Source organism: Echiichthys vipera, assembly GCF_963691815.1.
Source record: "Echiichthys vipera genome assembly, chromosome: 16".
In the NCBI taxonomy this organism is placed as follows: Eukaryota; Metazoa; Chordata; class Actinopteri; order Perciformes; family Trachinidae; genus Echiichthys; species Echiichthys vipera.
Window position 1 is genome coordinate 28,800,570 of NC_139841.1, and position 17,734 is coordinate 28,818,303.

The window sequence follows — 17,734 nt, forward strand, 5'->3', positions numbered from 1 at the left end:
TTAGCCGTGACACGTGCTGGGGAACGGCATGGAGGCACAGTGGGAGGGCGCCCTTAATCCACATTCACATTCACTGCTGCGCCCGTTGGAAATAAAGATGGCAGCCAGACTAAACTTTGAAGGAAGGACGTTCATTCTTAAACGCTACTGGAGGAATAAAGACGCAGTTGAAGTGCCGAGATCATTTAGGAAGAGGTTTCGATGAACACCCTCCACGTTCACCAGACCTCGCACCACTGGACTTTAGTTTATGGGGATTCTTAAAAGACAAAGTCTGCGCTGTGAGACCTGCAGCTGAGAGCAGCCGCTGAACTGAGAGCAGCCGTCGGACATGAATGCACCAGATACCGAGGGAGCTGTTCTGTGACGTCGGTCGGGTCTGGACCAGAACGGACGTCAGTTTGAGAACAGAACGGAGACCAAACAGTAAAAGGATGTTCCTAAGTTCTTCACTGATGGGGGTCAGCTGAAGTTAGTGGCTTTTTGTTTACGTTTGCATATTTTTTTATGCAATTTACAGTAAAATAAGCAAAGTAGATGCAAAACCGTGAGTTTAAAGGACACAGGATTAAATCAGTATGTATGACAATCAGACAGAAAACCAAATAATTTGTAGATTCACTCAACTTGGGTATTTTAAAGGGTAATGACAAATTAATTTACATGAAAATAACAAAACAAAATCATGATTCATAACTTGGAAACATGACTTTTTAAAGCTTTGACCAACTGCAGTTGAAATTCACCTTTATTGTATTTTTAAATCTATCTGTTAAACAACCTTATCTGTCATTGATCCAACTGTGTGTGTGTGTGTGTGTGTGTGTGTGTGTGTGTGTGTGTGTGTGTGTGTGTGTGTGTGTGTGTGTGTGTGTGTGTGTGTGTGTGTGTGTGTGTGTGTGTGTGTGTGTGTGTGTGCACCTGTCCCTTTCTTGCAGGTGAAGGTCAGGTGGTAGTTGCAGGGCACGTCGTTCCACTGCCCCCCCTCGTGCCAGATCATCACCACGCAGTCCTCCCCTGACTGGAAGAAGCTGTCGGGCTGGTTGGGTCTCCAGTGGTCGTATTGCTGTCAGAACGCACGCAAACACCCAATGAACACACACTTTACTGCTTCAAGGACATTCCTGAGTGCACCGTGTATCAAAACTGGGTCACTGCTGCGTCACATCAGGACCGCCGCCCACGGTTCTCCCCGGGAGGAGACGAGAGGAACGAAGGACGCGATGCACAGAACATTTCCTCCGCTGCGTCTCTGTGTCTGCAGAGTCTCGCAAGTGTCACATTTCAGCCCGCACGCTCCAACAGCTGACGTACAAACTGTGTGTGTGTGTGTGTTTGTGCAGACGAAACACAGACAAAAGCTGTTCAGCAATGTTGTGTTTCACTTATTATTGTTATTACATTGTTGTATTTATACAGGGGCGTACACGGACTTTCTGTAGAGCAGGGGCGAAAAGGAAAAAAGGGCACATACAGCACGTCCTCACCACTGACGAGGACACTTTAAGGCTCCTAGAGGACACTTTAGCACACATTTATGCTCCTAGAGGACACTTTAACACACGTTTATGCTCCTAGAGGACACTTTAGCACACATTTATGCTCCTAGAGGACACTTTAACACACGTTTATGCTCCTAGAGGACACTTTAACACACGTTTATGCTCCTAGAGGACACTTTAGCACATGTTTATGCTCCTAGAGGACACTTTAACACACGTTTATGCTCCTAGAGGACACTTTAACACACATTTATGCTCATAGAGGACACTTTAACACACGTTTATGCTCCTAGAGGACACTTTAGCACACGTTTATGCTCCTAGAGGACACTTTAACACACGTTTATGCTCCTAGAGGACACTTTAGCACACGTTTATGCTCCTAGAGGACACTTTAGCACACGTTTATGCTCCTAGAGGACACTTTAACACACGTTTATGCTCCTAGAGGACACTTTAGCACACGTTTATGCTCCTAGAGGACTCTTTAACACACGTTTATGCTCCTAGAGGACACTTTAGCACACGTTTATGCTCCTAGAGGACACTTTAGCACATGTTTATGCTCCGAGGACACTTTAACAAACGTTTAGGCTCCTAGAGGACACTTTAGCACACGTTTAGGCTCCTAGAGGACACTTTAACACACGTTTAGGCTCCTAGAGGACACTTTAGCACACCTTTGGCTCCTAGAGGACACTTTAGCACACATTTAGGCTCCTAGAGGGCACTTTAACACACATTTATGCTCCTAGAGGACACTTCAGCACATGGTTAGGCTCCTAGAGGACACTTTAGCACGTGTTTATGCTCCTAGAGGACACTTTAGCACACATTTAGGCTCCTAGAGGACACTTTAGCACACGTTTATGCTCCTAGAGGACACTTTAGCACACGTTTATGCTCCTAGAGGCGGTTCTCACCATGGGTTTGCCGTCGGTCCATCTGAAGTCTCTCTCAAACATCTTGTCGTTGAGGCCGAGCCACTGGTAATCGCTGCCCAGACCTGCACACGGGACACAGTCTCTTATTAAGGACACACGTTCACTTCAACAGATATCAAGAAACTCTCCGTCCGCACAACACGCTCCGCAGCAAAGGAGTTAGCCAATCATGCAGCTGCTTGGGAGCCTCAGTGAAGGGGGCGTTCTTTGTCCCAGCAGCTGAGTGAGCGGAGACGGGCAACAACCAGAGTCACTATAGGCCGAGCATTCACTCCATGGACTGAGAGAAAGGAGAGGAACGCCATTCAAACGCACGCCCACATGGCTACGCTGCTCCTTGATGCTAACATCACTTTCATCTGCACTTAGCTGGAACGGCTAACGCTAACGGCTAACGCTAACTGTCAGTGAAACTCCTCTAATCCTTGTTTTGATGCTGTGGTTTTCTGGAGGGGACGGGTTCAAACAGGCTCAAACAGACTCCGGTCTCCTGGAGCTACTGGGCCGGGTCTGACCAACCTGGCAACCCCACTGCTGGACTTCTTTTTTGTTGTTGAGACGATGATCTGGAGGCTCTAGATGGAGCTGTTGTGCTGATTCTACAGACTCAACCTTTAATGTAATCTGTGTAAATCAAGTGTTTAAACTTTGTCCTCCGCTGTAAAATCTGAGAGCCGACATCTGCGGCTTCTCTTCTTCTCCTAAAGTGCTTCTTCTCTCCGGCCCGTAAAACAGCAGTGAAGCTTTTACAGGCTTTAAAGGTCGTAAAGTTCACGTCATCAATGGAAAAACCTAAAGTGTCAACATCAGGGCTTCAGCTCCTGGGGTCTGACGTCGCTCCAGCTCTGCAGTTGCATCATGGGAAGTATGGTTATGAGTTTCCTAACGACCCACTGAAGCGTCAAAGTGTTTGTTTTGCAGCAACACGTGTTTTCACTTGACACTGTGTTTCATTTTAAAGAGACGCTGAAACTCTAGTGCTGACGGCTCGAGTCCGGCCAATGGGGTGAAAGGAGGCACTTCCTGTTTGCTAAGTGGGCGTGGCCTCATTCGAACGTGCGGGGATGAGAAGTTATGACATATTTAACAACCTGTTTAGAGGAAACCCACTGAAATAAGTGATTTACAGAGCTACGTCATGTCGTCACCATCACGGACTCACGGTTGATGTAGTGCTGCTCCTCCTGCGACAGGACGCTGGCCAGGTGGGCGCCGTGCAGCCGGCACTCCCTCTCAGCGGCGTCCCACGTGCGGCGGTGAGTGAAGTACTTGTAACAGTGAGACTGAAACTTCTGCCAGCCGAAGCCACACACCTCCGTGTCTGCAGAGAGAGGAGGACACAGAGGATTCAGGTAGAGAAGTTCTTCCCTCTCGGTCACGTTCACCCTTTTATGCTCCTAGAGGACATTTTAACACACGTTTAGGCTCCTAGAGGACACTTTAACACACGTTTATGCTCCTAGAGGACACTTTAGCACACGTTTATGCTCCTAGAGGACACTTTTAACACACGTTTATGCTCCTAGAGGACACTTTAACACACGTTTATGCTCCTAGAGGACACTTTAGCACACGTTTATGCTCCTAGAGGACACTTTTAACACACGTTTATGCTCCTAGAGGACACTTTAACACACGTTTATGCTCCTAGAGGACATTTTAACACACGTTTAGGCTCCTAGAGGACACTTTAACACACGTTTATGCTCCTAGAGGACACTTTAGCACACGTTTATGCTGCTAGAGGACACTTTTAACACACGTTTATGCTCCTAGAGGACACTTTAACACACGTTTATGCTCCTAGAGGACACTTTAACACACGTTTATGCTCCTAGAGGACACTTTAGCACACGTTTATGCTCCTAGAGGACACTTTAACACACGTTTATGCTTCTAGAGGACACTTTAACACACGTTTATGCTCCTAGAGGACACTTTAACACACGTTTATGCTCCTAGAGGACACTTTAACACACGTTTATGCTCCTAGAGGACACTTTAACACACGTTTATACTCCTAGAGGACACTTTAGCACACGTTTATGCTCCTAGAGGACACTTTAACACACGTTTATGCTCCTAGAGGACACTTTAGCACACGTTTATGCTTCTAGAGGACACTTTAACACACGTTTATGCTCCTAGAGGACATTTTAACACACGTTTATGCTCCTAGAGGACACTTTAACACACGTTTATGCTCCTAGAGGACACTTTAACACACGTTTATGCTCCTAGAGGACACTTTAACACACGTTTATGCTCCTAGAGGACACTTTAACACACGTTTATACTCCTAGAGGACACTTTAGCACACGTTTATGCTCCTAGAGGACACTTTAACACACGTTTATGCTCCTAGAGGACACTTTAGCACACGTTTATGCTTCTAGAGGACACTTTAACACACGTTTATGCTCCTAGAGGACACTTTAACACACGTTTATGCTCCTAGAGGACACTTTAACACACGTTTATGCTCCTAGAACATACTTTAGCACACGTTTTGGTTCCTAGAGGACATTTTAAACCACCCACACACACACACACACACACACACACACAGAGACACACACACACACACACACACACACAGAGACACACACACACACAAACGGTTCAGTCTACTTTTATGATTTGATCCAAAACATAACGATGCCAACGAACAGTTGATCTGAGCCGTGCTGCTGCAACAATGAAGCTGCTGCAGCAAAACAACTTTCGAACAGTTCATTCCTGCAGCTGGAGGATGAAGACGAGTCCCTGAATGAGCCCTGACACACACAAACACACACATACACACACACACACACACACGCACACACACACACACACACACACACACACGCTGACTTTAAGCCGTGTAATCAGTGGTGCTCTCTCAGTAAACAGAGCGTGTTCTGTATCAGAGCGTTCACAGTGAAGTCGTGATGGAAAGTCTCCGTCGTGGTTTCGGGGCTTTAGTTTTCGTCGACCCGTCTCGTCCTAACGAGTCCACCTGGAGGCTCAGGTGAGGCCTCGGGGCCTCTGGGCCTTTAATCTGGGACAGCGACGCGACTTCGTCCAGAGGATGAAAGCCGACGTCTCAGTGACTCAAAGCCGCAGCTGCAAACACTTTCTGTCTGAATCACAGAGAAACGATCGGGTTTGTTTCCACTGACAGAGGACAGCTGCATCAGGACACACACACACACAGGCACACACATACACACACACACACACGCACACAGGCACACACACACACACAAACACACACACAGGCGCATGGAAACATCCTGCACAACAGGAATGTGTGTGTGCGGGGATTTCCACTTCTGATTCTCTCCTGCAGCCGAGGACGGACGAGGAAGACGAAGAACGACCGGAGACTTCTGAGACGATGAGGAGCCACGAAACGCCGGCGTCCCCGAAGAACAGAGAGCGTCGGCGTCTCGTAGGGACGGGAACGACACCAACGCCATTATCAAGTCTGCTTATCGGCACGGTTCGATATTGATTCCTGCACAAGTTTCACTGTTTCATTATCTGAGTCTGTACAGTGGAGATGAAATATACTATACTATATTTAATATTTCAGGTTTTTCAAAGTAAAACCCGCGAGATAATATTATTAGAACGCCACGTTGTAGATCGTTTCTTGCTCTCCGCCATGACTCCTTCTTGTAGCAAGTTTCCAGCAGCATTGACGCATGAGATTGGCATCTGTTTTGAGTCCTTTTGCATCTATTTTTAGTCATTTAGCATCTTTTTGTGGTGGTTTTGCATCTATTTTTAGTCATTTTGCATCTTTTTATGGTGGTTTTGCATCTATTTTTAGTCATTTTGCATGTATTTTCAGTCGTTTTGCATCTTTTTATGGTGGTTTTGCATCTATTTTTAGTCATTTTGCATCTTTTTGTGCTGGTTTTGCATCTATTTTTAGTCATTTTGCATCTTTTTGTGGTGGTTTTGCATCTATTTTTAGTCATTTTGCATCATTTCCCTTTAACACCACGCTGTGGAGCGTTTCTTCCTCTCCACCATGACTCCTTCTTGTAGCATCTGTTTTAAAATGTCCAGCAGTCACAAAACACGATGACATCGTTTAAAAGGAATGAATAAACTTGGAGGTGTACGAGTACGGTTCTCGACTCCCATCCCCAGGGTCCGGTGTGTGTGCACCGTTAATCAAGCGCTCCAGCTCCACCCACAGACTCTCAACTTCATATGTGATTTTCCCAAAACTGTCACATACATAAAAATCTGAACGTGCGCTCATGAACTGTGTGAAACGATGACGTGCACAGAACTGGAGCAGCAACTGTGACGAGCGTTTACGACCGCGTGTGTTTCCAGCTGCTCCACCTTCCTCCTCGTTCGACTTCTGAATAAAGAACAAACACAGAAGTAAGAGTGTGTGCACGCGCAGACGCAGACGCAGACGCAGACGCACACGCACACGTCAGGTGGATACGATGTGCAGTCTGGAGTCTTCGTCACGCGTCCTGACAGCGTGGAGCGCTCGCAGGGCGTCGGCTGCTCTGCGGATGAGCTCCAGCCTCTCGTCCAATGTTTCTGTGGTTACTCAGCAGCTCAGAGACGCTCCGAGGTTCAGACGAGCTGTGAGAGGTCACTGAGCTGATACAGAGGCATTCTTCTCTTTATGGTTATTGTGAGTCACTGGACTCATGGTTCTGGTTCTTTTTCTCATTCAGCTCTGAGCGTTTCCAGTCAGACCCAGTTTATGACCTTGAACACTGTTCATGGACCCATAACTTGAGTGATCAGAGAGCGGGCGTGTGTGTGTGTGTGTGTGTAAAGAGGAGACCCAGTCCGTGTCTATTCTCTGCGGTGTGTCTCCGGTGCAGCTCACCTTGTTCGCAGAGCTCTCCGGTGTAGCTGGGCAGGCAGAGACAGGTGAAGGAGGCCGCTCCGTCCAGACAGGTGGCTCCATTCAGACACGGGTTCGACTGGCACTCATCCACATCTGCAGACACACGGGAACACATGAGTCCACATCACCCATCTGTCAGTGCAGAGGTCAGCGTGTGTGTGTGTGTGTGTGTGTGTGTGTACGCACCTGTTTCACACAGCTGCCCGGTGTATCCAGGTGCACAGACGCAGACGGTTTGAGCTCCTTTCTTGTAGCAGGAGCCTCCGTTCTGACACACGGGGAGAGAGCAGGGCAGCAGATCTACACAGACACAGAGATTCAGGTTACACCAGTGACAACACGGACGTATCCAGAGACAACGGGCCCCTGGGCACAGAGCTGTCAGAGGCCCCCTACATTCAAAGAGTCGTCTTTAAGTAATTTTTCTATTTTTAGTAATTTTGCATCTTTTTGTGGTGGTTTTGCATCTATTTTTAGTAATTTTGCATCTTTTTGTGGTGATTTTGCATCTATTTTTAGTCATTTTGCATCTTTTTGTGCTGGTTTTGCATCTATTTTCAGTCATTTTGCATCTTTTTGTGGTGATTTTGCATCTATTTTTAGTCATTTTGCATCTTTTTGTGGTGATTTTGCATCTATTTTTAGTCATTTTGCATCTTTTTGTGGTGATTTTGCATCTTATTTTAGTCATTTTGCATCTTTTTGTGCTGGTTTTGCATCTATTTTTAGTCATTTTGCATCTTTTTGTGCTGGTTTTGCATCTATTTTCAGTCATTTTGCATCTTTTTGTGCTGGTTTTGAATCTATTTTTAGTCATTTTGCATCATTTTGTGGTGATTTTGCATCTATTTTTAGTCAGTTTGCATCTTTTTGTGCTGGTTTTGCATCTATTTTTAGTCATTTTGCATCTTTTTGTGGTGGTTTTGCATCTATTTTTAGTCATTTTGCATCTTTTTGTGGTGGTTTTGCATCTATTTTTAGTCATTGAGCATCTTTTCGTGCTGGTTTTGCATCTATTTTTAGTCATTTTGCATCTTTTTGTGGTGGTTTTGCATCTATTTTTAGTCATTGAGCATCTTTTCGTGGTGGTTTTGCATCTATTTTCAGTCATTTAGCATCTTTTTGTGGTGGTTTTGCATCTATTTTTAGTCATTTTGCATCTTTTTGTGGTGGTTTTGCATCTATTTTTAGTCATTTTGCATCTTTTTGTGGTGGTTTTGCATCGATTTTTAGTCATTTTGCATCTTTTTGTGGTGGTTTGCATCTATTTTTACTCATTTTGCATCTTTTTGTGCTGGTTTTGCATCTATTTTTAGTCATTTTGCATCTTTTTGTGGTGGTTTTGCATCTATTTTTAGTCATTGAGCATCTTTTTGTGGTGGTTTTGCATCTATTTTTAGTCATTTTGCATCTTTTTGTGGTGGTTCTGCATCTATTTTTAGTCATTTTGCATCTTTTTGTGGTGGTTTTGCATCTATTTTTAGTCATTTTGCATCTTTTTGTGGTGGTTTTGCATCGATTTTTAGTCATTTTGCATCTTTTTGTGGTGGTTTGCATCTATTTTTACTCATTTTGCATCTTTTTGTGCTGGTTTTGCATCTATTTTTAGTCATTTTGCATCTTTTTGTGGTGGTTTTGCATCTATTTTTAGTCATTTTGCATCTTTTTGTGCTGGTTTTGCATCTATTTTTAGTCATTTTGCATCTTTTTGTGCTGGTTTTGCATCTATTTTAGTCATTTTGCATCTTTTTGTGCGGGTTTTGCATCTATTTTTAGTCATTGAGCATCTTTTCGTGCTGGTTTTGCATCTATTTTTAGTCATTTTGCATCTTTTTGTGGTGGTTTTGCATCTATTTTTAGTCATTGAGCATCTTTTCGTGGTGGTTTTGCATCTATTTTCAGTCATTTAGCATCTTTTTGTGGTGGTTTTGCATCTATTTTTAGTCATTTTGCATCTTTTTGTGGTGGTTTTGCATCTATTTTTAGTCATTTTGCATCTTTTTGTGGTGGTTTTGCATCGATTTTTAGTCATTTTGCATCTTTTTGTGGTGGTTTGCATCTATTTTTACTCATTTTGCATCTTTTTGTGCTGGTTTTGCATCTATTTTTAGTCATTTTGCATCTTTTTGTGGTGGTTTTGCATCTATTTTTAGTCATTGAGCATCTTTTTGTGGTGGTTTTGCATCTATTTTTAGTCATTTTGCATCTTTTTGTGGTGGTTCTGCATCTATTTTTAGTCATTTTGCATCTTTTTGTGGTGGTTTTGCATCTATTTTTAGTCATTTTGCATCTTTTTGTGGTGGTTTTGCATCGATTTTTAGTCATTTTGCATCTTTTTGTGGTGGTTTGCATCTATTTTTACTCATTTTGCATCTTTTTGTGCTGGTTTTGCATCTATTTTTAGTCATTTTGCATCTTTTTGTGGTGGTTTTGCATCTATTTTTAGTCATTTTGCATCTTTTTGTGCTGGTTTTGCATCTATTTTTAGTCATTTTGCATCTTTTTGTGCTGGTTTTGCATCTATTTTAGTCATTTTGCATCTTTTTGTGCGGGTTTTGCATCTATTTTTAGTCATTTTGCATCTTTTTGTGGTGGTTTTGCATCTATTTTTAGTCATTTTGCATCTTTTTGTGGTGTTTTGCATCTATTTTTAGTCATTTTGCATCTTTTTGTGGTGGTTTTGCATCTATTTTTAGTCATTTTGCATCTTTTGTGCTGGTTTTGCATCTATTTCTAGTCATTTAGCATCTTTTTGTGGTGGTTTTGCATCTATTTTTAGTCATTTTGCATCTTTTTGTGGTGGTTTTGCATCACATCATTAAGGAGTGTGTGTAACACTGGAGCTCATGTACCTGTGACGTCCACGGTGCTGGCCTCCACAGAGAGCGTGGCGTTCTCTGGTTCCTCTGTGCTCAGAGTCTCTCCTGGCGCCCGAGGGAGCGACTGCGGCAGAAGAGGGGCCGTCTCCTTGTCGTAGTCCACAAAATCCTCCTCCTCGGGGAGAGGGGTGGCAGCGGGGTCGGGGATCAGAGCCCACGGGGGGACGGAGTGGGCGCCGTGCTCGAAAGTGTACAGGGGTGAAGTGGTGGAGCGGGTCGTCTGCGTAGAGCTCGTGGTGGACTGCCCAGACTGGACTCCGTAGAGCTCGGGGGTGGGAGCGGCGTGGTGGTCGGGGGTCACGGGTGCAGCCTCTGTGGTAAAAGCGTGATGTTTCTGATCGTCCGCGGTGGCGAGGGAGGGCAGGGAGGCGTGTCTTGGTGTGCTGGGTGCTGAGGTCACATCTGCGGTGAGCGTGGTTTGGTCTCCAAAGCTCACGGCTGCCACATCTGGTAAAACCGTCACAGTGACCTCTGCGGGGAGGTCAACGAGACCACCCTGCTCCCCAGAAACCCCCTCCTCCTCCTCTCCGGACAGCTGCCCTGCACCTGAGCCCGCCTCGGTCACCGGGTCAACGGCCGGTGCAGCTACAGGCGCGTCTGTGGTCGTCTGAGGCTTCTGGGTGTGGGGGGAGGAGTGGATCGGTGGCGGCGTGCTGGTGAAGCCGGGCGTCTCCGGTGGGTCTTGTCCTGAAGCCTCGTCCTCCCCGGAGGCGGACCCTTCAGAGTCTTCCATCTGGGGTTGTGCGGTGGTGGTTTTCGGCGACCGTGTGTCCGGGATGAGAGTGGGAAGCTCCGTGCCGCCGAGTTCTGTCTCGTCGGTCATGACGGCCGACTGGCTACCCGCCGCCGGCGTGGGCGGAGCGTCGTAAGCGGAGCCCTCCGGCGTAGCGGCGCCCTCCTCAGCAGTGGCGTCCTCGTAGGTGACGGGCGGGGAGACACCGCGGTTTGTGGTGGGTGCTGGTGATGAAGGTGATGGTGATGATGATGGTGATGATGATGGTGATGATGGTGATGATGGTGTTGAAGGTGATGAAGGTGATGATGGTGATGAAGGTGATGAAGGTGATGATGATGATGACGGGGTCGTGGTGGCGGTTCTCGTCTCTGTCTCATCACCGGGTCCTTGAGTCGTGCCTCCCTCTGGGTCTGAGTCCGTGTCCGAGTCCATGTCCGAGTCCGTGTCCCGAGGCGTGTCCTCCGTCTGGACCTCTATGGCGCTGTAGTCAAAGGGAGTCACGCTCTCCTCCTTCTCCTCTTCCTCCTTCTCTTCCTCCTCCGTCTCTTCCTCTTCCACCTGGTCGACCTTCACAGGCGTGGCCGTCTCAAACTGGTCTCCTCTGGCCTCCTCCGGCAGCTCCGGCTCAAACGTCACCTGAAAGATCAGAGAAGTGGTTTTAATATCAGAACCTAATCAGGTCCTGGGTCTAACACCAGAACTGAACCTGGACAACAGTCACCTCGTGTTTCCCGTTGACGAAGCTGACGCCCGGCGGCGCGTTGATGGGAGAAACAGCGTCCAGGGCGTCGGCGTCTCCGCTGCCCTGAACCGCTTCACCGGTGGCCTGTGAAAGGTCGGTGATCTGGGGGAAGAGGGAGCCGTCGATGCCCAACCCGGGCTGGTTCAGGATGTCCAGGATCTGGTCCACTGGAGAACAGGAAGCAGACAAAGTCAGGTCAGAAGTGTCGCCGTAAACCGGTTCAGTCCTCCAGTCCAGTTTAGACCGGTTCAGTCCTCCAGTCCAGTTTAAACCGGTTTGGTCCTCCAGTCCAGTTTAAACCGGTTTGGTCCTCCAGTCCAGTTTAGACTGGTTTGGTCCTCCAGACCAGTTTAAACCGGTTTGGTCCTCCAGTCCAGTTTAAACCGGTTTGGTCCTCCAGACCAGTTTAAACCGGTTTGGTCCTCCAGTCCAGTTTAAACCGGTTTGGTCCTCCAGTCCAGTTTAAACCGGTTTGGTCCTCCAGACCAGTTTAAACCGGTTTGGTCCTCCAGTCCAGTTTAAACCGGTTTGGTCCTCCAGACCAGTTTAAACCGGTTTGGTCCTCCAGTCCAGTTTAAACCGGTTTGGTCCTCCAGACCAGTTTAAACCGGTTTGGTCCTCCAGTCCAGTTTAAACCGGTTTGGTCCTCCAGACCAGTTTAAACCGGTTTGGTCCTCCAGACCAGTTTAAACCGGTTTGGTCCTCCAGTCCAGTTTAAACCGGTTCGGTCCTCCAGACCAGTTTAAACCGGTTTGGTCCTCCAGTCCAGTTTAAACCGGTTCGGTCCTCCAGCCCAGTTTAACCTGGTTTGGTCCTCCAGCCCAGTTTAAACTGGTTCAGTCCTCAGGCCCAGTTTAAACTGGTTCAGTCCTCAGGCCCAGTTTAAACTGGTTCGGTCCTCCAGACCAGTTTAAACTGGTTTGGTCCTCCAGACCAGTTTAAACTGGTTTGGTCCTCCAGACCAGTTTAAACTGGTTCAGTCCTCAGGCCAGTTTAAACTGGTTCGGTACAGCTTAGTTGCTTTGTAAAAATGATGCAGATGTTTGTTGTATCGGACGTGAACCAACGAGGGCGGAGTGCGTTCTGGTACTGATCCGTGTCTCTCTACCGTTCCATGTGTTTCTTCTGGATCCAAGAGTGAGAAACAGTGAGAAGCGTGACTGTGAAGGTCTGTTTGGACGGTTCGTGCACGTTTGGACGGTTACGTTCACACGATGTTCATGACGAAGGTCAGGCGGCGTCTCTTCATGAGGACTTTACGCTCCACGCGGAAGCTTCAGTCTATCGTGACACAAACACGTGGGACTTCGGCGCCCGCTGTTAACGGATTACGAGTTCACCCAAACTGCCTCCGTGTGACTGAACTCACATTAGGTTTCATTAGAAACGCCCAAAAATCATTTCCTCATTTCCTCCGTCCGTGGAAACAGTGAGTCGCCTCACGCTGCTTTATGTGATGATGCATCACCTGTGCAACCCTAACCCTGCTGCAGGACGGCACCACGTGGAGCACACACATGGGCGCTGTGACGTGAGTGTGTGTGGCTTCACTGTCACTGAACACGGTTCTTCCTCCACGTCTGTACGTTTACTCTGGAAAACATCAGCAGGTCGTCTCCGTCAGATATTCAGGCCGAGCACGTCGTCATAGAACTGGAGCTACATCACGTCACTGCTGCAGGGAACAGGAAGACGGAGTGAACTGATGGTGCGCCCAGATTAAACCGGTTCGGTCCTCCGGCCCAGTTTAGACTGGTTTGGTCCTCAGGTCAAGTTTAAACCGGTTTGGTCCTCCGGCCCAGGTTTCACTGGTCATCTCATCTCATCTCCAGCCTCTGATCCTGGATCAGGTCTCAGGGGCAGCAGCTCCAGCCTCTGATCCTGGATCAGGTCTCAGGGGCAGCAGCTCCAGCCTCTGATCCTGGATCAGGTCTCAGGGGCAGCAGCTCCAGCCTCTGATCCTGGATCAGGTCTCAGGGGCAGCAGCTTCAGCCTCTGATCCTGGATCAGGTCTCAGGGGCAGCAGCTCCAGCCTCTGGTCCTGGATCAGGTCTCAGGGGCAGCAGCTCCAGCCTCTGATCCTGGATCAGGTCTCAGGGGCAGCAGCTCCAGCAGGGGACCCCAAACTTCCCTTTCCCGGGCCACATTAACCAGCTCTAACTGGGGGATCCTGAGGCGTTCCCAGGCCAGTGTGGAGATCTAATCTCTCCACCTGGTCCTGGGTCTTCCCCGAGGCCTCCTCCCAGCTTCTTGTAACCAATTCTTGTCTTAATGTTTTAACATCTAAAGAGTCGGGAGAGCAACACGCACACACTTAAATAATAAATAAATAAAAATAAATGTCCTTTTAATGACACTTAAAGATTTCTGTTGCAGTCAGAACCAGAACTGGATCCACGCTCACATGCATTTTACTGTGTCAACAACCTAATATTATTTTATCCTGTTATGATTCATTTCCTCTTTTATTGATTTTATGATTTTTGTTTTATATTGTTGAATAAAAGCAGGGAAATCAATTTGTCTCGGGTTTCTTTGCACGTTTTAAACCAAATGTCTCGTAAATGTTTTCTTGTTGTTGTTAAAATAAATCAAAATCATCTGTTTCACTGAGGAACTGAGGAGAAATAAAGTTATACTGTTACTGATACACACACACACACACACACACACACACACACACACAGGCGCACACACACACACGCACACACACAGGCGCGCACACAGGCCCACACACACGCACACACACACACACACACACACACACACACAGGCGCACACACACACACAGGCGCACACACACACACACACATGCACAGAGGCACAGACACACACACACACACACACACACACACACACACACACATACACAGGCGAACACACACACAGCCGCACACACACACACACACAGGCGCACGCAAACGCAAACGCAAACACACACACACACACACACACACACACACACACACACACACACACACACACACACACACACACACACACACACACACACACACACACACACACACACACACACACACACACACACACACACACACACACACACACACACACATTCTTCTTCTTTGTCACATTTTCATTATTAAACTGACGCAGAACTCCTCCAGTGGGCCGGTTCTGGTCCCCGTGCCGCATGTTTGACACCCGTGACACCAGTATTAATGCGGTTACCGTAGAAACCTCTTCTGTCTGACCTCGGCTGAGCTCCATCTCATGTTGGCTCTGATTCATTTCCCCCTCCTCATCTTTCGTAACCATCCTTCTCACATCTCACGCCGTGGGTCTGTCAGCGAGCTCGTGTGTGTGTGGCGTCCTGCTGTCAGAGGCTCCGCTTTCATCTGCGTCGTGTTGTTTGTTGTTTGTTTGTCGTACGCAGGAAACGCAGCAGATTTGTTCCCGTTTGTGTTTCGCACGCTGACAGATTCTCACTGACAGAGGAGCCAGATGTGGAAACTTATGAAGTCACTCGTCTTCGCTCCGCCAATTTTTGAAGCTCAGCATTTTGTAAACACATCCTGGTCTCAGGAATCATCACACGTGTGTTTCTCACAGAGACTCACAGCCGGTGGTCTGAAGAGCGTTAACTCTGAGCTCTGAGGGCGCCCTCCCACTGTGCCTCCGTCCCGTGCCCCGTGCTTTAGGGTCCTTGTCCCCCCCTCCAGGCCCGTTTGTACTCACACTACCTGGGCCTCGGAGAATGCTTCTTGCTGCCTATACGTCATCACGCCGTAACACGTCACACGCATTGATGACGTCATGGCGATGCGTGGCTTTGTTTCCAGATCTTTCCGTAGACCTCGGAGTTTTTGTGCGTCTTGTCGACTGTTTTTGAATCTTTTCATCGACCAAATCTGCAGTAAACACTCCACCTCCGCATCACACCAACGTGAACCTTTCACCGCCATTGTTTGAAATGTCCGCGCATGGTCCCTCCTTCTTTTTTCTACGTCCCAACAGGCGCACAGGAAATGACCTCAGAGCCGCCGTAGGCCTCGTGCTCATGCTCGTACACATGCGCACGCTCGTGCTTGTACACATTGCCTGGAGGGGGGGACAAGGACCTTAAAGCTCGGGGCACGGGACGGAGGCACAGTGGGAGGGCGCCCTAACTGTGACTTTTTGTCGGCCAAATCGGTAACGTAACATTGTTTTTTGTGCGTTGTTGCACTTCTGGTTTAACGTGTTTTGACCTCCGGTCCGGTCCTGGGGTCTGTCAGCGTGTTTTTACATAGGAATAGGAATCACCATTTGTAGTATTCGGTACGGACCTGTTCATGAGAACACGTTTGGGTCGGTGCGACCAAAAGTCTGATGACGAACTCCACACAAAATGCCACAAAGAACATGAAATGACGTACGTGGTCACTCACATGTTACAGCTTTTACTCACCCGACTCATTTTGATTCTGGTCCTGCCAGTTAACGATGATGAGGTGGAAAGGTGGTTTGGCTGAAGAGTCCCCGTCTGCAGGGACGGCTGGCGACTGGTCGAGGTCAAACGCTGACGTAGTTCCAGCCGTGACGTCCTCTTTAAAAACCACCGCGGGCGTCTGTCCCCCGTCTCTGGTGCCCTGGGATTCTGGGGTCACCCCTCCAGGCTGCGATGGTCTCCATGTGGTCTCCACCGCCACTCCGGGTCCAGGGGTGACGCGTTCAGGGGAGCTCTCCGGAGTCTTTGACGGCATCGATGTGGTCTCCACCCACGCCGGTGTCGGGGTCACCACCGCTCCCACCACCTCGGCTCCGCTCGGGCCGTCGTCGCTGCTTCCTCCCTCCCCGCTGCTGCCGCCGCCGCTCTCGCCTCGGCCTGACGCCGCCTGGCCTCCGTCCTCTCCCCCGTGGGAGATGTCAAGTCGTGAGGGCTGCACGCGGGTGGTGGGTAAAGGAGGGAGCTGCATGGGGAGCAAAACGTTCCCCACAGCTGGTACCGACTCTACTCTGTTAGGGTCAAAAGCTGGAAGGTCGTAGTCGTCTGGCGTGGAAACGGGGGTCCCAGTGTGAGGGGAGGTGTGTTGGACTGGTGACGCTGTGGGTGGGTACTGGGCCGCAGACAGAATTTCAGCTCTTTCGGGGACGAAGAGCGGTCCGGGTGATGGAGTGTGGGGAGCGTCTGTGGGGCTGTCAGGTTTGGACTCAGCCGGGGTCGGCGGTGGACTCGTGGTCGTCGGCTCTGGGAGTTTGGCTGTGAGACAAGGAAACAGAGAAGATGAGACCATGAACGTTACCAATGTGACTGCAGTAACATGGATCCTGGATCCAGTTCTCTGGTCACTCGTGGTTCTGTGAACCCGCCGGAAGATTCTGGAAGAAATGACCTCATGGATGACATTAAGTTTACTTTAGACGGAGCCCATCCAAGGTCAACGATCAGAAGATGATCAGTGTTAAACTGTTAAGTGTTAAGTCGCTTTAGCATTCGTGATGAGCCTCTCCTACGTAGCAACGGTTGCTAAGGCTCGTGGGTATTAAGTATTTAGAGCCATCGTCATGGAAGACTTAGAGAAGACTTAACGAGGTAATTAAGGCGGGTAGAGAAGACTTAACGAGGTTGCTAACGAGGGTAGAGAAGACTTAATGAGGTTGCTAACGAGGGTAGAGACGACTTAACGAGGTTGCTAACAAGGGTAGAGAAGACTTAACAAGGTTGCTAACGAGGGTAGAGAAGACTTAACGAGGTTGCTAACGAGGGTAGAGAAGACTTAAAGAGGTTGCTAACGAGGTTAGAGAAGACTTAACGAGGTTGCTAACGAGGGTAGAGAAGACTTAACGAGGTTGCTAACGAGGGTAGAGAAGACTTAACAAGGATGCTAACGAGGGTAAAGAAGACTTAACGAGGTTGCTAACGAGGGTAGAGAAGACTTAACAAGGTTGCTAACGAGGTTAGAGAAGACTTAACGAGGTTGCTAACGAGGGTCGAGAAGACTTAACAAGGTTGCTAACGAGGGTGAAGACTTAATGAGGTTGCTAACGAGGGTAGAGAAGACTTAACGAGGTTGCTAACGAGGGTGAAGACTTAATGAGGTTGCTAACGAGG

General features: G+C 48.2%; 2 protein-coding genes across 2 annotated transcripts in view; one reads left to right on the forward strand and one right to left on the reverse strand.

The window, feature by feature from the left end:
• The window catches only part of acads (acyl-CoA dehydrogenase short chain), a 358,028-nt gene that overhangs the window by 243,929 nt on the left and 96,365 nt on the right, over nucleotides 1-17,734 (forward strand). The gene's annotated exons all lie outside the window — the stretch shown is intronic.
• vcanb (versican b) overlaps nucleotides 1-17,734 on the reverse strand; it is a 30,579-nt gene that overhangs the window by 2,426 nt on the left and 10,419 nt on the right. Inside the window, 8 exon segments of the mRNA XM_083929537.1 lie at nucleotides 922-1,066; nucleotides 2,426-2,508; nucleotides 3,609-3,767; nucleotides 7,302-7,415; nucleotides 7,509-7,622; nucleotides 10,175-11,573; nucleotides 11,659-11,846; nucleotides 16,091-16,882. Coding sequence (XP_083785663.1) covers nucleotides 922-1,066; nucleotides 2,426-2,508; nucleotides 3,609-3,767; nucleotides 7,302-7,415; nucleotides 7,509-7,622; nucleotides 10,175-11,573; nucleotides 11,659-11,846; nucleotides 16,091-16,882 — 2,994 coding nt within the window.